The sequence below is a fragment of the Chroicocephalus ridibundus genome, chromosome 7 (assembly GCF_963924245.1).
Source record: "Chroicocephalus ridibundus chromosome 7, bChrRid1.1, whole genome shotgun sequence".
Classification (NCBI taxonomy): domain Eukaryota; kingdom Metazoa; phylum Chordata; class Aves; order Charadriiformes; family Laridae; genus Chroicocephalus; species Chroicocephalus ridibundus.
In genome coordinates, this window is record NC_086290.1 from 50,501,761 (window position 1) to 50,521,608 (window position 19,848).

Genomic DNA, 19,848 nt, shown 5'->3' on the forward strand with positions numbered 1-19,848 from the left:
GTTCGCTTTTGGGGTTTTCCACAGAAAAGAGGGAAGTCTATTAGCCGACCCGAGCTGCGTGGCAGATCCCTGTCCCGAAATGCTAATTTGATAACGGAAATGTCAATGTGTTAGGATATTTGATTATCTGCTCTCTAAAATATCACTTTTAGTGAAGTCTAACAGGATAATTTGTTTCTAACAGCATGTTGTATAAAACTCTGCAAATAATCTTAAAACTGTTATGGGTAGGAGTCTGGTGAAAAGCTTTTTTCCTACACACATAAAAATAAAATATAAACAAATATTTTCCAAGTTAAAAAATAGTATCGAGTTAATTTTTAATTAGCTAAAAACTTCTCAAAGATTGGATCTTGGCATGTTACATTTTTAAAATGGCATAAAGAGACGAACAGACAGTGGGATTCATCTAGGCAGACAATCTTTATTGTGATTCCTGGTCTGTAAAGTCTCTGCAGAGAACAGAATTAGCCCTATTTAAAATATTTTTTTGTTCTAAATCTCACAATATTTCTATATGCTTTCTGTACTATGAAAATCTGCACTTAACTCATTGCAGTAAGGTAATTTCTAGCAATTTAAAATCTCGAGTAAGTAGTAAAACAATCTGCTTTAAGCCACAGAACTTCTCTTCCAACTAGTCAGTAAGAGTCCAGCCAGCTCAATGACTGGCTTTTCAGTATTTAAGAATTAAGACATTCCCGACCCCAAAACCAGAAGATAATCCAAATGAAGTTTGAAAAAAGGAAAAAACCAAAACAAACCAAAACATGACATTCTCATGTCAAGTTATGTACTAAAATTCAATTTCATAACACAGTTACCCATAGACAGCATGTACCTTTGCCATCAGTGACACCTTACACAGCACACGTATCTGTGTGAAATCCCTTCTCTTGATCAACGTAGAGGCTGAACAAGGAAAGCCACAACCCAACCAGGCTGCTGAAACAGCTCTGAAAAGTCATGCTTTCAAAGGATGTGAGTGGCACTTTCTGAAAACACCAGAAAGTATTTTAAGGTACTAATAGCTGAGAGGAAGTTAATTACTGGGTATAGTTTTCAAAAAAATATTTGGGGGAAATCACCACTAGTACAGCAGTATCTGTTGGTAAATACTACAATGCCCTGCATTTACTGGCTCTTATGTATTCAAAGCTTCCTCTTCAATCCTGCAGCCTTTCGCCTCCAATCTTGACATTAACTAAGAGTTCTTGACAGTAGAGATTCACTTCTTTAAAATAAAACTGTTCAGATACAGGCTCGTGGTTTTTGCAGTTCTATTTCATAGATTCCACCAACTACTTGCAGTTTCTAAGCTAATGAAAATTACACCTACCTCAATTAAGAAGCTCTATTTTATATTTAGGATACATTTCTTCAAAATAGTCAATGTGTGGAGGCTGGAGTATGTCGAGGGCAGAGAGTACCTAGGAAACACCACACAAGATCACGACCTATCCCCAAAACAAATCCCTTTCGAAAAGACAGTCAGACCAATATTCTGTCTCACTAGATACGTGCATTTAATAGCCCACCAAATCAGTTATTCTGTACACTAAGGATTTGTCTTTTTTTTTTTTTCAAGAAACTCTTTCCAGCTGTTCAAGTATTAGCTTAAGAGCATAAATTTATGTCTACTCAATAAAAATTGGTTTATTTAAAAAATACATGTAACCATAAAATATCTGAAAGAAGTAATTCTAGCAAAGAAATGCAAAAGCAAAAGATATTACACTTTGTTGTGCCTTTCATCTTAAGAGTTTTGCAATACACTGCTTCCATGTAGAATTAAAAAACCCGAAGTTGTTCACATTCTGAGTCAGAAGCTCACTGCTCTGTGCAAAGCAAAAAGGTAGAAAAGCAGCAGCACAGAATTTACATCCTTTCACAGGAAAAAATGTGACCTTGGAGTAGTCTTTTTAGATCCTGTCCTGGGAATATCTATGGCCATTAGGTGAAGTACACAAACTTCAGCAATTATCAGGCTCAACTTCTGACTGCTTACAGAGATGCTTTTATCTAATTTTATAGTCCTCAGTAAAATCTCCATAATGTAGACCCTGGTGAGAAGCAGTTTAAGGTTCCAGTTCAAAAGAAATCTTGTCCCAGACTCCCTCTTCCAAGGGCTGGTGGTGGTGGTGGGACTCTGCAGCCTGGTGCAAGCTCACAAGGCAGGTCAACTCTTTTGTGCCCCACTAACAAGAGCACTTATCTAAAGCCAAGGCTTAACCACAAATAAAATCTTGGAATACGATACCCTCAGATAAAAAAAAAAAAAGTGAACTTTAAAACAGGAGGGAGGGCAAGGAAATAAGGTTCTGAAGCAGATACCCACTTCCTGGTCCCATCCTGCCAGGAGAAGATAGCACTCCCAACGCGCTCATTACTGCTCACCCATGGGAGAGGTTACCACATCCCCAGCTCCTCTCGTGGAACCATTTCTGTAAGTACTTTTTGATCCATTTCAGACAACCATATGGGTCAATTCAAATAATTCTGAAAATATTTTAACTTATCCTGGCTGATTTTACCTAAAGCAAATTTGGGAGTGCTTGTACAGCCCCTCTGCTAGAAGAGCTGAGAGCAATAAACTCCCACAGAGGGGAGAGAAGATGGAGTAAGAACTAGCTGGGAAGTGAAAGCATCTCCAGCTGGCATAGCTTTGTGCAGATTGACATTTATCTAAAGCCTGAAATAAGATTAGGTGGAAGTGTATTGCCTGTCTATTTGCAAATATTTTGGAAGGGAAATTGTGAATATCCTTAGATTCTTGATAATTTCATTTTTTATAGTGTTTGCAACAGTAATATCTGAGTTTCCAGGAAATCTGATTACCGTAAAATTACAGAGCTTTTAAAGCATTTTAGATATTCTATAACTTAAAAGAAAAAAAAAAAAGACTCCTTTTATAGATAGCTCCATTTTACAATTAGGTTTTATCAAAGACTTCAAAATTACTTGAATTTACTTACATTGTCATGCTTAAAAAAACACAACATCTTCAACTCCCGGAAGACCCTTTTACAAGAGACCAAATTTTGGAAGACGTTGGGCATCTTTTTGAGTGCAACTCTCTTTCCATCTCGTGGATCTGTTACTGACCTACAGAATAAAAGATTTAGAACATCACATACTACTGTTAGACAATTTTTCTAAATCAGAAAAGAATATTTTAGAGTTCTTATCATTCTCAACTTAGACGGTGAGTCAAAACAATGTGAAGACACTTCTAGGGACAAAAGTACGAAGCAAAGGGCATTATGCACTGTACGGCAGAGGCTGTACTAAAGGTAGGGTGATCATTTGTTGATTAGAGAATGTATACACATACCCGGACAGGCTCGGTGGTGGCTCAGTGGCCGGACACATCAGTGCATACACTGCCTGCCACTGGCGCACGCTGCAGCTCAAAGTTAGATCAACACCTTGAGCCGAGGAGCGGACGTGACGATAAACATCTCCTTCACTTCCCAAAAAAGACATTATTAAGAGTAAAACGTTTTCTGAGTTACACAAATTGGATTTTGCTGGGTCTACTGCTTTCTTCTTCCCCTCCTAAGAGGGCAAAAAATTTAATAATCCCATTCTGAGAGAACACTGGCAAGTGTAAGACTATTACTTGATCTGTCACTAAATCACTTTACATCTGGTGAAGCAACAGCACATGGTATCTAACTTTCCACACATGTAAAACAGACATGATACCTGTCTTTCTCCCACAGAGCTTATGGGATGCAAGTATAGTAGTTCAGAAATTATAAGGTGCTTTGCACATGGCAAGTATTTTAATTTAAAGTAATTAGATTCTGAAAATAGAATTTTATAATGAGAACCATAAAACTAGAGCAAGGAGATTATGGTGCCTCAATTCCCAATCACAGTTTTTAAGGTGAGGCTTCTCAAACCTCACTTCAAAACAGGGTTTCTAGATCTTCAGTTGTTAGGAAACCTTAATTTTTTTCTGCATATTTTTATTGGGATGACCAAAGTAACTTTCTTCTCAGTGCAATGCCATAACCACATAAAAATCTACATCCAGGTATGTACCCTGATGACTACATTTGTCCTTTAAAAGTTGCTGGCTTTTCTGTCCAGCATGTGACTCTCCTACAGACAACGTGGAAGGCACCTTCTTTTACCTCGGCTCCATGTTGGTTAAGTATCTAAATAAAAACTTAGAACGGGATAATCAAATATCTGCCTTATCTCCAAGTACCACATCCGACTTCAAAATACAAAGCAATTCAATCAATCCAAAAAGTCAGAAGCAGCCACTGATACTAGTGGTTTGGAGTCAAAGGAGAACTATCCCAACTCGGCTAGAACACTTGTTACCCGCCACTGCGTATTTATATTTTAAATACGGAGGGGTACTCGGGAAAGTTGATACCAGACTGTTTCTGTGGTGGGAAACACAGAGCTGAAGAGAATAAGAAAAGGTCTTCTAATTCACAATATGTTTCCTGTTTTCTCCAGGACCTTTGCTTTTGCCTCTAGCCTGAATTGGGAAGAAAGGGAATGAAAAGCGGAAGAGCTACTGTTCTGAAAACTAGAAAATCCACTGTTAATGCAACCCGGCACTCACCACTGGCCAGCCTGAAATCCCGTCTCCCACAGCACAGGAACTTCATTCCCAGCGGAGGGTTAACCCCAGCGAGTCTATTTGCACAACAAGGTTCTAGCCACCACCAGCAGGCAACATTTCAGGCTGGCTGGCCGTTGCTTTAGGGTTATGGCGGAGGCAGATCCCAAATGACACCCAGCAGAGCCAGTACCAGGCAGTGGCTCACAAATTCATATAAATTTGACCCCAGCATGAGCTGAGAGCTCCCACTGCTCACAAGGTCAAGCACCACTGATCAGCTAATTAGTAGTATTTTTCTCTCTTTATGGGACAGCATTTCTGGCCCTCGCCAAGTTTTTACCAGGTTTGGGTTTTTTTAAAAAAAAAAAAAAAAAAAAAAAGGCAAGCCAGCAAACCTCTAACCTGGAAAACAAAACTTAAAAGCTGTTAATTCCTGGGAATTAAATAAATATATTTTTGCTAGAAAAACAAAGTTGCGCAATTTTATTCATAAAAACCCACACTGATTACACTTCAGATGCTACTGAAGTACTGATTTTTCCCTTTGGAGTTCTGACACTATCGCTGACCACTGCACACGCACAGCTGCTATCGAGAGGGTATTCACAGCTATGGAAGGAATTCCAGTAGCGGATTGCAATGATGATACACGGAAGTATCATAGAGACGCAAGACCTGAGAGACCTCCGGCAACAGGAATTTCCTCACAAATGACCGTTAATACCTGGGCAGACCACAAGCGCTTTCCTCAGATATGTTATATGCAGCAGTACAGTTAAAACAAGAGTTAAATAGCTATCTTGGTTATGAAAAATATTCTATTTTAAACCTTCAAAATTTGTTTTATGCTATATTATAGCGCATTTAGAGCACGTTCTACAATTCGTTTTGAATAAGGTGAAGAAAATTAAATACATGGGTTTGTTTCATTATTTTACCTTAGAAACGTATCTTAAAAACATAACTACAGCAAAAGAATTTTCTTTAGATAGACACGACTGCTATTTTACATTGTAAACAAATCAATTCTCTACAATAGTTTCAAATTGTTTGAAGGTGGAATAAAACAAGGCTTAAGATCCAGACAGTTTACTTGAGAGAGTTCACATCTACTTCTAGCATTTCTATTGTCTGTAATAAATTAGTGTGGTAAAAACATATATAACTCTCTCTAAAGAAAGACTATAAAAAGTCTTCACCAATCATGCCCAGGGGTTGTACAACACAAAAAGAGCGTAATGTAAAAAACAAAGGCAATTTGTCTGTAGGTTTACTTTGTTGAAGAAATTAGCTGCAGCTTCACAGATTTTTTGTTTGTCTTTCACCTCAAATTACCTAAGCTTAATAGAACCTGAAATGGAGAGACCTAAACCCATCAGAAGTCACAACCAACATTTTTGCAGACAGACATGTAAACAAGTGCTGCCCTCCAGGACTGATAAAAATCTGTCATCTGAGAGCGGGGCATCACCTTGCCCTTACAGCAGAAGGAAGCCGATGTCCATGGAGCGCAGTGTGAGCTCTACAAGCTCTACAAGAACGCTGCGCTTCTTGCCTGCGCAGTGTGAGCTCTACAAGCTTTTCAAGCTCCTCGTTGTGTATTTAGGCTGTATCTATAGCAATCCCCTTCTGAATTTGAGCACTGTCACAACAGAACACCACCATTCTGATTAGTCATAGAAGAATAACCCCTTTTGGAAAAGGTAACAAGCGAATAACTCAACGTATCAGAATCAGCTTTGAAATTTTAGGTATTTTTGACATACTAAAATTTCATAAATAGGTCAGAGGTGCAATACAATTCACACATCTACATGAAATGGACACAAGAAATTGAAAAAGTGCTTGAACAACATGCAATGAATCAATCAATAAAGCCAACATTATTTAAAAAAAAAAAAAGAACAAGAATAGTCTGCCTTTGAGTTTGGGCTTAAAGACTAGTAAGAACCAAAAGACCATAACCAAACCTGTTGAGGAACATTCTACACTGCTGGGCTGACAATGCAAGTATTAGAGTCCTCTGCTCTTCAGGTGTTGCCTTATTATTAATGCCCTAGAGGGTTTTTAGACAAAATGCCCCGGGATTTGAGTGTGCCGTGATAAAAGGCTGTGACCGCACACACAGTGGGTTTTCGCTGCGTTCAGCTCTCACTGCGGCAGCGGCACCAACAAGACAACACTGAATTTCAGGCAGGCGACAGGGTTGTTTCTGAAATCCAACCTACCAGCAGATGGGATGAAACTGATGTGCTGGAGGAATAAATACCAAAACGAGTTTCCACTTGCTTGCTGGTTCACTTTGGGTTGAGCAATGGGGATCACCTCTGTAGTACCTGAGGATGTGGACACCGCTGCTCCTCCCCGGTGACAAACATCTCCGAGGACGCGTGGTTTAGTCTCAGCGACACAGCTGCGACCAAGACACTCAAGACCCTTTGGAGTTATTTTTAATAGCCACCTTTTAACCGTATTTCCATTTAGAAACTACCTATCTGCCTTTTTCCAAATCTTGTAAGTAGATACATTATTCCAGCAATTGACAAGAAAAATGCAATAATATGGATGATTAGCTGGACCACAACACACCTTGTTTCAAAGTTTACGTTGTGTCTTGTTAATGTTTTAAGGCAAAACTGACAAAGTTGCATTTCTTGTCATTATTCATGCGAAGACCAGTCCTGCCTGTAGCTGGTACAATCTGGGGCTAACAAGGGGAGTGGGAGCGCAGTAATTTCAAGCCGCGCTGAGTTCGCTCTGCCCGGGCACAAGCTCCGCAGAGAGCAGAGAGCGGAGCTGCAGCTCCTGGGGCTCCAGGGAAAATCCCCTCTTTGTCTTAATGACCAGTTGCTCGTCAAACTAAACTTCACATCAATTATTTAAATACTAGGTACAGTGTGCTTTCAATGCATGCACTAAACAAATGTCTGCTTTTTACAGTAACATATCTATTTACATAGTCCTAGCTAAAAAAAAAAAATAAATTTCAAGTAAAAACCGCTAACATTCATTTTATTAGTCTAAAAATCAAACTATTAAAAACTATAACCTACACTCACATATACTCTTCAGACAGTGCCATACCTCCACACAAATTTACCAGAAGACCTCAAAAGGTGTCCTTTTAATTGAATTACAGATTAAAATAGTCACTCCCAATTCTAATAGAATATTAAAATAGAGTAACAGAATTCAGATTTAGAAGAGTAACCCAAAACATTTTCAGGCAAAGACTGAAATTCAATACACTATTTTAAAAGCACAGAACTATCCCACTGTCCTCTCACATTGTCCAAAATTATGGAAATGTTAAAATACAGAATAGCACTACATATAAAGTTCTTGTATTCGCTGATTTTCAATGATGCTGCCTGTATAGTTGTGCCTGTGATGATTTTTGATGCAAGCCGTAACAAGCGTTTAAAATAAGCACTCTGACCTCGTCACCTCAGTCAAGTGACCTGCACCTGGAAGCCACAGCCAAGCGCACACCACCTACTGCTTCCCGCTGCCCATGAGCTGCGCTACCAGCAGCAACGGGGCCATACGGGGCACGACTGGGAAAGTGATAGATTCAAAGTTAAAAATCTGAATCCGAGACAGAAACTCAGAGAAGGTAATCTCCGGAGTTCCAACAGACAAATGAAAAACAGAAAGTCTGAAGTGGAGGTCATTGTGAAAAGATACGTAAATAGGATTTCTGGTGGATTTGATACACTCGCTTTCTTCAGCTGTACTGCTACAAAATTCCGCTAGTTGCATGCAATCACATGAATCCAACAGTCAGCTTTTACAAAAACTAGTTCAGATTGAAAATTAATTTTAAGACATGAATGTTCACCACCTACAGTTGCGCAAGTTTGTATCTGCTCTGCAGAATGTCATGAGGCAGTTCACAGTTGCCTGAATTAAAGTTCTCATAAATCGATGTTAATTACACATGAACAGTAATACAAACTGCAAAACTTTTTTTTCTTATCAGTATTAAGCCTGTACTTTGTCTAACCTCATTCCTAATCCCTTTATTAAAAAACAAAACAAAACAAAAAACCTTAGAAAGGACATGGACATGAAAGTAACTACTGAATGCCTAAAACCCCTTTCAGTCGCTACCCTGCAAAATATGAAATGGATATCCATCTTTTTCTCTCTGATTGAAGACATATACTTCAAACTTTTGAGCACTGGTTCCCAAACCTCTTCTGTTGCTGAGCATCACTTGAGAAAACTGACGGTGCTTTGTACCCCAAAGTGCCAGAGCTCTTTAGTTCCCTATCCACAATGACACTTCGCTAGGATTACTCAATTCTGTTAAGTCAGAAGAGAATCAGGCAACCGACACCATGGAACATCAGTGTCCTGTTAATTCTAGTACTTCTCCCATGGATGTAGCTGTCATGCAGTCCCACATGATCAAATGGTTGGTTGTTAATCAAGTAATACAAAATTCTGATTCATATTGATAGCTACCACAGATTTACTGATGCTCGTTTTTACTAGTTGCAGGACCCATTTTTGAAAAAACCAAACAAACAAAAAGCTAAACACATTGCAGAACTGTTAAAGTTCATCACAGCTGTGTAAGCAAGGCCTGATGTGTGTCTGCTCTCCTCTGTTTTCTCAAACGCCTCCATAGAGCAAAAATTGGTTTAAGTGAATGGTCTTTTCCTGGTGCTCCTGTCCTAGTCTCTGATAAAGGAATGAGTTACATGGGGTTGCTGTGGCATACTGAAGGACAGTTTCTTTTTTCCTTTAAATACTCCACTTTGCAAACAGGTATTGATCACCTGTAACACCCAGCTTGAAAGCAATTCCTCTACTCTTTCCCCCGGAGCTGCAACAATTTCCCATCGCTCCTCACCCCCTTGCCTTACTGTGTGAGCTTTACACCACTCACCAGCAATTTCACTTCAAGGGGCAGCACAAAACTAACAATCAAAGTTATGAAGATCAGAAATGTCAGGACTGCATTCCAAAGAACAGAAAAAGGAAAGAAAGAAGGAAAAAAGCCTGCCTGAAAAACTGGTATTTACAGCATCCAATAAAGATCCTGAAAGCGTTGCTTTGTGTTTGTGTACAGTACCTACTTTGATAGCAGTAAAATAATTATTTATAGGAATATGCTATCAGGTCACATATCCCCAAGAGAAACTAGAAAAGCACGGAAATCTCCTAGGAGCTAATTGAGAGAACGACTAGAAAGGCAGCTTCACTGGCTGCTGTTCTCAGAAGAACTCGTTTCAATCCCCTCTCTGTCCTGCGAGGCTGCGGTGCCTGTCTTATTTCAGGCTTTGGCTCTTTAAAAAAATAAAAAAATAAAAAAATCAAATACACATCTATTTGAATGCCAAATACGATACTGAAATGTTCCTCTTGAAATATTGCCCGTGTTTTTCAGACACCAAAAATTTTACAAAATCCTTCATCAAATCCGCAATCATGTTGAAAGCTAAACTTTCTCTAGCTAAGCAAAACATGTTGCACGTGTTCTGGACTAAAGGCTGCATGACACTAACAGTCCATCTTGTTTAATTCTTCCGTATCTAGTCCTGCATCCACTAAGAAATCCAAACCTGCCTATTATCTAACAAGAACAACTATAGTTTTTGGTTTGTTTTATCTTTTCTTTAAAAGATAGTCCAATCTACCAGACCACTCACACCTTTCTCTACTGCAGTAATTCAGTACTGTGTCACTAACGACCAAGCTGACTGTGCAGATAGTATTTTTCACTGGAAAAACAGTACACTTGTTTCACCAGAAGAAACCAGTGTAAAGAAGGAGAACAGCTTTCAAGCACAGGAGCCCTTGCTCCGGCGGTGTCTCCAAACCATCACAGATGTAACAGCACCATCTCAAGTGAAAGATTTTTATCCTTTCAACAGGAAGGTGAGATGAGGCCGTACTTGCCCAAGTGATGTCCTGGTGGTGTGGTCTCACACCATGCTGTCCAGTGTAACTGCAAGCTGCTGTGGGAAGAGGGGTTCAGCTCCCAGTGGCTACTGGTTCTGTCCCTCCTGCCGGCGCTGGTGATGGCCACCACCCGGGCAACGCCACACAGGCAGGGTGGACACCTACATGCGGCGGGCAGAATGAAGCCATCCCAGAGCCAGAGGACGCCCAAAGGTGACGGAGGGCAGCTGGGTGAGCCGCTGGCTGGGGCAGAAAGCAGGGCAGAGAGATTTTCTGGTGGCGGTTCCCAATTCCAGCAGACGAGGCACCGCGGGACATCAGGCCCTCGGTCATGCGGGGAGCTTGTGGGCACAGCCAGAAACAGGACTGCAGCTCCTGAACTGCCCGAGGGCCCTTCCTCCAGCCAGCAGAAAACTTGGGGGTTTTGCTGATTATACATAATATAAATATATGCATCTTCTTATATGGAAAAACTACATTAAAAGTTTTTTTTAAAAAAAAGTCTGACATAAAACATATCAAGGAAAAAAATACTTTACAAAAACTGTAGCTTCTATTTACATTGTAGGCTAATCACTCCAGAAATAATAACATTTTAAAGAGTAACAGAACTACAGAAAGGATTAACGATACAATGCAGACCTCTAGTTAAAGTGTTTTCAAAGACAGTTCTTATCTCAAAGAATCCTGGCAGGCATTTAGCCCTTTCAATTACGCATTATAGGTCTTTAGCAACTCTCTACCATGTTGATGGCAAATTTTCAAGGTGGAGACTATGCCAGTAGTGACTTTTCTCTTGCTGAATCCAGGTCAATGCATAAACATTGTTCTATGGTTTCAACTGGTAGAAAAACGAGTTTGTGACTACTCCATGGCAATTATTACACAGAAATGAGATAACGAAAGAATGTTCTCGGGGCGGTGTGGAAAACTGCTTATGGAGCTTGTTCTAAGAGGGAAGTGAACCTTCCCTCTTGTTTATAGAGGATACCTATAAATTTACAGTAGGATTTATCAGAAGGGCGGGGAGGCTTACTAGGATTACTTTCCAAGTTTTTCTTATTAGTCAATGAACTTTTTTCCTCAGTTGCTTGACTCTCAATCATGCAGACTTCTTCCAGAAAGCCTTACTCTAAGATATATAACAAACCAGGTCCCGCAAGCATTTCAGCTGCTCACCCAAGCATATTTGATATACCACTTTGAAACAAATAATGCAGCTTGTATTCAAGGGCATGTGATACCCAATATACCACTTTTTCAGTATATGGTATTGCAATCAATCACCTCTTGGCATATCTCAAAATATATTTGAGCACGAGATGAAATAAAAAAATCCTTCAGAAAGGGCAGGGAGAGTGTAGGCAGTATTCAAATCACTTATCTGGGAAATGTTTGACTGGGCACACAAAGTTTGCACACAAGAATAGGCCATCAGACCCCGTGTATCTGTTCTCTGTAGAATTATTGACAGGCAATGAGCCCTACCAAAACACAACAAAAACTGGTTAACAACATTTAATGGACTCTTAGGTAGCAGAGGGGAGAGGTCAGGAAAGCATGCATGTAATGTGTGAAATCATTAAGAAAATAAAACAATACATGCATGCACATTTAACAACAGATTTCTTATTTAAGAATAAAAAGGAAATTCATAGACTTATACTGAGTTTTTCAGAAAAGTAAAGTAGCTGCTTTAACAATTGTGACCTTCCCTAATAAACGGGATTATTTTCTCTAATTAAAGACTGAAGAGTTCATCTTCCAGAATGGTTCCTGACCGCCAGTGGTGCTGTTCACCAACGCACATAAAATACATTTTAAAGCTTTGTGACCATTCTAAACGGAAGTTAAATTATTCAAATGCTAAATCATTTTGCCTAACTTTGGTAGCCTAAAAGTCAGTTTTTCAACCTAAGGCTCTAAGTGTGGAGTGCGTAACCTGGTCAATGGTGGCTGCCGGGCTCCCAGCTCCGCTCACCGTGTGGCCTGCAAACAGCTGTGCTGGCACCAGGAAGCAGAAAGCAGGAAATTAAGTAGCTGAGACAAAGGGAAGACAGACAGACTGCTTTTTCAGTAACAATGACAGCTTAAGCACATGTCAAATATGATCTAAGTCAGTCACACTGGCTCTGTCTAGTCAGTAAGGAGAGGGATAGGTGGGATTAATCTCTTTCAGCGGGCTCTTAGATAACACATGAACTGTTTCTCTAGAAGTGCCTCACCCTACCAGTTAACTGCACAGAACCAGCCTAAAATGAAGCCGCGCTTGTAGATAACCACGGCTTGCTGATTTGAGGACCCAACTTTTTTAATTTTACATGAGCCTTTTCTCCCCTGTCTGCCAAGTCTGAACTGAGTCAGTGCTATAATACGTTACAAACCACATTAAATCCTGTCCTGTTCGTGCAGCGACTCAGGCTTCCCTTGCAGCGAGAAACAGGAGAGGTGGCTAATTGAGCGGTATCATTAGAAGGGAGTTAGGTTTTGTTTTTGTTGGATTTTTCACAAGAAGAGAATTTTAGCATACACACTTAGGCAATTAGCATGGTATTATGATGTGTTTTACCCTCTGGCTGTACATGCATTGTTTAAGAGATGCAAAAGCTGATACAATCTAGTTTAAAGGATATATTCATAATCATTTTAGCTGTAATTTTTAAAGGAAAAGCCACACACAGATAAGCCATGAGAAGGAGGAAAATATTACAGCGGTGCAGTATCCAGTCTTCTTCACTTCACTGCAATGACCAGAGCTCTCTGGAAGGTTGGTTTGAACTTATAGCATGAGGCCTGGCCCCACTGAGGAAGAATAAACAGATGGAAATCAACAGATCAGACAGTGATAGCATCACCAGTGCTGAGGAAGAAGCCGACGTTAGGGAAGTACACCGAATCCGAGGATGGCTGCCCGTTGGAGTGAGGAGAGGCACTGGCAAAAGGCGGATCCCGTACTCATGCAGTGCCCAGAGGCACAAGTCTGGGGATAAACTACATAATTTCTTATTATCCTACCTGCAAGCTATAGTAACTCTCTGCTTACCTAATCAGGGCCCACAAGACAGACACATGTACCACAAACGCTGACAGTTACGAAGGGCCACCACGTATTTTCACAGGCCATTCATGGACTTAAAGAGTTTCCACAAAATCTGTTTACTGCAAATCGTTGTCTACAGAGCCCCCAGCAGCTGCAGCGCAGAAGATTAAACTGTTTCTAACAGAGTTTGAAAGAATACACTGAGTAAAAGTTGGTATTGATAGCAGAATTTTTAGCATACAAGCATGGAAAAATAAGAAAAAGGCTTCATTGTTAAAAGACATTATCAAAAAGAACAGCTGGGGGGGTTTTGAGATATTTAAGAAATGGATGTGCTGTTAATGATTTTTAGGTCACTATTGCTCTGCAGCAGTCTCCAGCTGGCAACACTTCAAAGATGCTAAAATGAAATATTAACAGTGGGTATATTTTGAGAGATATGATATGAAAGCAAACCGAAAAAGATGGCTGAGGAGATAGTACTGAGCAAAACTTTGATTTCACTTAGATTTAACTCTGAGACACAGACATCCAAGAGCTGTCAGTGTAAAAGCAAAAGGAACTATGCCGAGTGCAACGGCAGTCCGAAGCAAGAGCTCAGCAGACCTGCTGGAGGACGGAACAGCATCACTACCGCTGGAGGACACGACACCCACTGCCCTCCCTCAGGTGCATATTTTACTCTCACAAAATAACCTTTGCAACATAAGTAAGCAGCTTGCTTTATTGTCTGCTGCTAATGGCATACTCTGCCCCTACAACTAAGTAAATGGAACTTAAACAGTTAACTGTATGATACAAAACCTTTTTTTTCCTCAAAAACACGTATGTAGGGAAGTGGGATATTTAGCAACCAGCTCTTTGGGGTGTTTTTGTTTTGTTTTGTTTGTTTGCTTGCTTTTTTGTTTTGTTTTGGGGTTTTGTTTTGGTTTGTTTTTTCTCCTTTGATCTTCAGTGGTGCTGTCCAGACCCACCCGAAATTGAGCTCAGACCGTGCTACACGCTTAGAAATAAAATAAGTAACAATATATATGTCGAAGGGACTGGTCTAATTTAAAACAAGTCAGGGTAAAAGAGGAAGAAGCAAAAGGATATGTTTATAGAGAGGTATTTACTGTTAGTTATTCATTTACAGGTAAATGTTCACTGTATTAATTAAAATTTCAAAGTATGTTTGGCTAGTTATACCATTTTTAGGTAGTACAATATGTTCCTGGAGGTGTTGAGAATGCCTCTGAGTTAACTTTCAGCTAACGAAATGAAGATATTAGAAGTTTAAAGAAGCAAAGGGCAAGATATGCAGCGGTCTTCACAGGTAAACATAAACAAAAGTACAGGAAAAAGGGAAAATATTTTGGAAGCTGTTACTGACTCAAGCTACTCAAGCAAAACAAAACCTGGCGTGATTGATTTATGAATGGTGATAGCAAACACTTTTCAAAGATCTATTTCCAATTCCCTTTTTGAATAAATCACAGAGTCCCGATTTTTGCATTCCTCCTCTTCCTCAGCTCAACTCTTAACCGCTCCTTACCTACAGTTAAGTCTGGAAAACATCTAATTTAAAACTCAAGTGACACAGCCTAACCAACATAGGAAGCATGAGCTGGGTCTCAGTACAGAACAAGTAAAATAAAAGCCAGCCAAAGCTCCAGAAAAATTAAAATCACATGAAGAACACCACCAGACTTCAAGCATCTCTCCGTGGACAGAATCTAGCAGGGTGTGTGTACTGAGGGAATGCTTGGCGTCCCCCCTGAACCCATTGCAATGGGCGACTGACAGCACGATGCTGCAGCTCAATTGCAGACAACTCTCCAGGAGGAAGCGGCATTACGTTACACCGGCTGCTCAGTATTTGCCATTCAACTAGTTTTTGGAAAGAAGTGTTCACTAACAGTTAGCATTTGCTAAGTTTTATACAAATGGTAGAGGGATAGAAGAGGTCGTTTATCTGTTTTGGGGGCATTTTGGGCCACGTTACATGGTAATACAGGTCTGCACGCTAAATCCGTACGGTGGTTGGGAGTTGCTGTAGCTCTCTCAGGACCACTGGGGACAGGTACTGAAAATTTGCCATCCAGATGTCCACTTGGTTTCAAGTTTTGTCGCCTACCTAAAGTGTAAAGCGTCTCATCAGCTTGTGCTAAGACTAAAGAGTAGTTGTCCACCCAGAAGTGACAGTTCAGTGACAAATAGTTCTGCCCTGCTTTACCCACCTTTGGGGGTCTGCTTCAGGACTTTTACATCAGTTTCAGCGCTCACTCAGATCACTTGGTATTAAATAGACAAGAAATCATCTGCAGACTGATATGGATTGGTAAAAGATGGGTGAAGGTGTTCACAGACAAAAGTAAAAACTTATTACACTTTTAGACATCTGGAACCTACAAAAATATATTCTACCAGCTAAATATTTTCCTAAAATTTAGGCAAGTAAAGTAGGTTTTACATCCAGGAATTCGCGTTTGAACAACAGTTTGTGTGTGTTTTAAAGACACTGAACAGAAACTAAGTTCCTTCAGAAGATTACCAAAAAAGACAACTGAATTAACTTACTATCAATGTGCATTTTCAGCATTTCATTAACTTTTCTCAACATACTGCACAGAATATTGTACGGTAATCAAAAAATGCTGAAAGGCACTTCAAAAAAGCTGTACTGTAAGTTACTCCAAACAGCCAAGTCTTTCTCATACATATTCTTGACAGGTGGGTCCTTTTAGAGGTCCAGGATTCATCCAGGGAAAGAAAAGCCTGAATACAAGCGAACAGATTTAACGTGTAACTTTCAGATGAGCCTGAAGAAGACACCTACATTTAGCTTTCACTAAAAGGCATTTTATGTGAAAGGGTTAAGCGACTTTTTCTTCATAGCACACTTCAAAGGTATGCTTTATTCACGTCTTGCTCAGCTGCCAAACGCAGACCTCTCCAGAGCTCCTTTTTCAACCATAGATGTCCTAAAAAGCCTTTTAATGTTGCGTTCTAATCACACCCTCAAGCATGTGCGCCATTATCACTTATTCTTTAAAAATCAGAGCTAAAAGCAAAACTGATTACTGCAAGAAATCTGTCTCCTTGAACAAAAATTGATTCAGAGTACCTTACTTAAAAGACAGGATAGAAAATTAAAGGGATACTGTTATGGTTAATATCTTTAAAAATGTTTAATTTGTCTTCCTTCATGGAAGCTTAAAATTGAAACTGCTTTCCAAATCAAATTTATTTCCTCATTTACACAAAATTTTCTGGCTATGCTTGAGACCTTTTTATTTACTTCTCAACTGCCTATATGAACCACAGCTAGAATAAGTTATTACACTATACAAGACATTTATTCCAATATATTTTTTAATTCCATAACAGCAATTCTTTTTTTTTTTTCAGTCAATGGCATACCTTAGTAAGGTCTGCGATGTTCATAAATAAATAACATGCCCAATAAACACATAAATCTCCATGTATTTTTGTACTTCTTTCTTCTTTATTTTTAAAGCGTATACCACAATTACATGAACTACTACATTCCTGGCCCAATTCTCTGACCTCTATTCCCATTCCCACTAGCCAACCAAGGAAAACCCAAATGAGAAACCTTCTTCCCCACGTCCAACAAGCCCCCAGGCCTTGGCACAGTTCCTAGAATATTTTTGCACCTCCGTGGCAAAGTAGGTTAATAAAGGCTCTGGTCATATCCTCTAGACAGATACCTACTTTCCCACAATAACCATCCCCAGCATCTGAAGCTTCACTACCTGCTTTTCCTTGCACCCTCATCCTCCCTACCCCATACAGGGACAACACAAAACAACAACAAATAGTGTCTCAACTCCTTTTTGCCTCATTACTCCAATGAAGCTACGCAATAAGCACTGTGAACCAGCACTGCACCTTGTCTCAATTAACGTCATAGAATCTATCTCAACACTCCATCTTCCAGGTTACATCTATCGTATTTCAGCCATTCCTTTTTTTTCCACCACTATCATGTTTGGCTGTTTGCCAGCATACGAAAAAATCAGAAGAGTATTCAAACCAAAGTCTGCAACAAATATTTGAAACACAGTCCCTCACTCCAAAGCACTTACTCGCCAGTCTTCTCTGCTACCACCAAGGGAAACAGTTGTATTTGTTGGTTAAGTATTAAGCCCCAGGACTTTGGTACATTTGTTGTACGAGGCTCACTTTTAATTTTATGAAATACCTCTATTTATATTAATCTCCCCAAATTCTGCAGTAATGACAAATCTATGAACATTCATCAAGGTCTTTAGCTGGAAGAGGTAAATCTTATTTACAGACCTTTCAAGTTTCAACTCATATCCTGCCCATTCCTTATTATAATACAAATACTTATTACAATTATACAGAATACAGTATTGCAACTTAGAATACTTCTTAGTTGCCGCTCTCTCTTCCATCCCCTTTACCAGAAATCATTTTAAACAACAGTATTGTTATTTATCTGTCTTCCATGGGAGCGGATATCAGAATCACAGAACTTTACAATATTACTTAAAATATACATTAAGCTTATAAGGTACTGTAATTCCAACACCAACATTTAACAATGGCCAAAGCAGACACTCAGCAGAGAGGGCTCAATTCCTCCTCTACCGAATAAACCAAAACTAAGAGCTGAGAAACAAAACAAACAGCACATCCGACAGAAGTTCTTTCAGTGCTACCTCTTTCAGAGACAATAATGCTTCTTCTCATAGTGGCAACTCAAACTGAAGATAATCCTTTACATATTTTGACAATAGTGGTAAAGAGCCCAACTACATTCACGGCAGCTTCCTTGTTGTACCCAAGGCAACTGGACATCAGTTTTTCTGATCCTCCCTCTGTACGTTTTACCCATGTAGATTATTGTAAACTGCTACTATTTTTTTTTTCGTGTGTACAGATTCCTATGTGATCAACACTGCACAGTCATTCCTTCTTTGAATTACTGTAGGAACAGAAGGGACATGTCAAAACACAAGTATGAAATAAAGTCATAACCTGTACAAGTCTAGAAGATGCTTTAGGGCTATGGGATATTTTTGGAACATGAAAGAAGTGCTTTTTATTTTAGGATCTGTTAATGAAGATTTAAGAAAGACCCACGACCTTGCAAAGAAGGAAAAAAAAATAAATCAGGCTTGTATTTATTAAGAGGGAGTTTAGAGAGACATCAGTCTCCCATTACCATGGACCAGTGAAGTGAATGATCCTCTGTCACATACCATCAAGTCTCACAGTGCTGCAAAAATTCCACCTATTTCCTTGACAGTCTCAATTACACTGGAGCCATAACCACTCCTTTTCATTAGGCTCAAAAGGCAATTTCAGAAATATTAAGATATTAGAGTGACAGACTAAAATAGACAGGTAAATAGTACCTTTGAATTAACAGCCTGCTGAGAGTGATACAAGACGCTTTACAATTCTTTCATGTCTGCAACAGGCAGAATGTGTAACTAGTGCAATTTCTCATCCTGTTGATAATTCTATGAGAGATCGTTTGGCTTACTACTTAAATGACTGAAATACTGTAAAATTTGCAAAATCTAACTTTTCAGGTAGAAGCAAGTCCTTATCTATTTTATATTTTTTTTTAAGTAACTGCTCGGTATTGACCATTTGGCAGTCAGCATTGCTCTTGTCAAAGTTCAAGTCCTTTAACCATAACCTTCTCCCTCTGTAACACTTCCCAAGACTTAATGTGACCCCCTTTCCAGCTGTGATAAAGTATATGACCATCACTCAAACAAATAATTAGGGTTTTTTGCAAGACAGGACAGCATCATTACGCCAGTATTATATCTAATGCGTATCTGAACCAAAGCATAGCTCTTCAGATGATTTGTTAAAGCCAGGAAAATGAACTCTAGCTTCAGAACTGAGAAGTTTTTCCATAGCAAGTCTATCTGAATGTTTAACAATTGCATAATAATACAGGAAGAAAATAAATGATCAATGTAAAAACGCTGATGACTGATTTTTGCTGGTCTCTATTGCTGACTTTAGTTTTGTTTCCTTTTCCAGGACAATATTTTCAGACTGAAGTAGAATTGAGTAATACTTTCATTATAACGATCAATAACTGAAATATTAATCAGTGATGTCATGAACCACACCGAGCCCTCAGAGATTAAAATACAAATGTACGTCAGGTATAAAATGAAGCTATGTTACTGCAGCTCTGTCAGCTGATGTGCAGTGTGCCTTCTATTGCTAAATAGAACATGCCACACATCTCTTCTACTGGCACTCACAAATAAAGGAGAGGTCACTCAGAACTGTCTTCCTCCTTTAA

At 39.4% G+C, this 19,848-nt stretch overlaps 1 protein-coding gene across 2 annotated transcripts in view; it reads right to left on the reverse strand.

Annotated features, from left to right (window-relative positions):
- The window catches only part of NLK (nemo like kinase), a 64,201-nt gene that overhangs the window by 27,834 nt on the left and 16,519 nt on the right, over positions 1-19,848 (reverse strand). For both annotated transcript variants that reach the window (XM_063340905.1, XM_063340906.1), the window contains exons 2-3: positions 2,976-3,105; positions 1,375-1,430 (exon numbers count right to left, since the gene is read on the reverse strand). In XM_063340905.1, the coding sequence (XP_063196975.1) occupies positions 1,375-1,430; positions 2,976-3,105 (186 nt within the window). The remainder of the gene's footprint in view (positions 1-1,374; positions 1,431-2,975; positions 3,106-19,848) is intronic.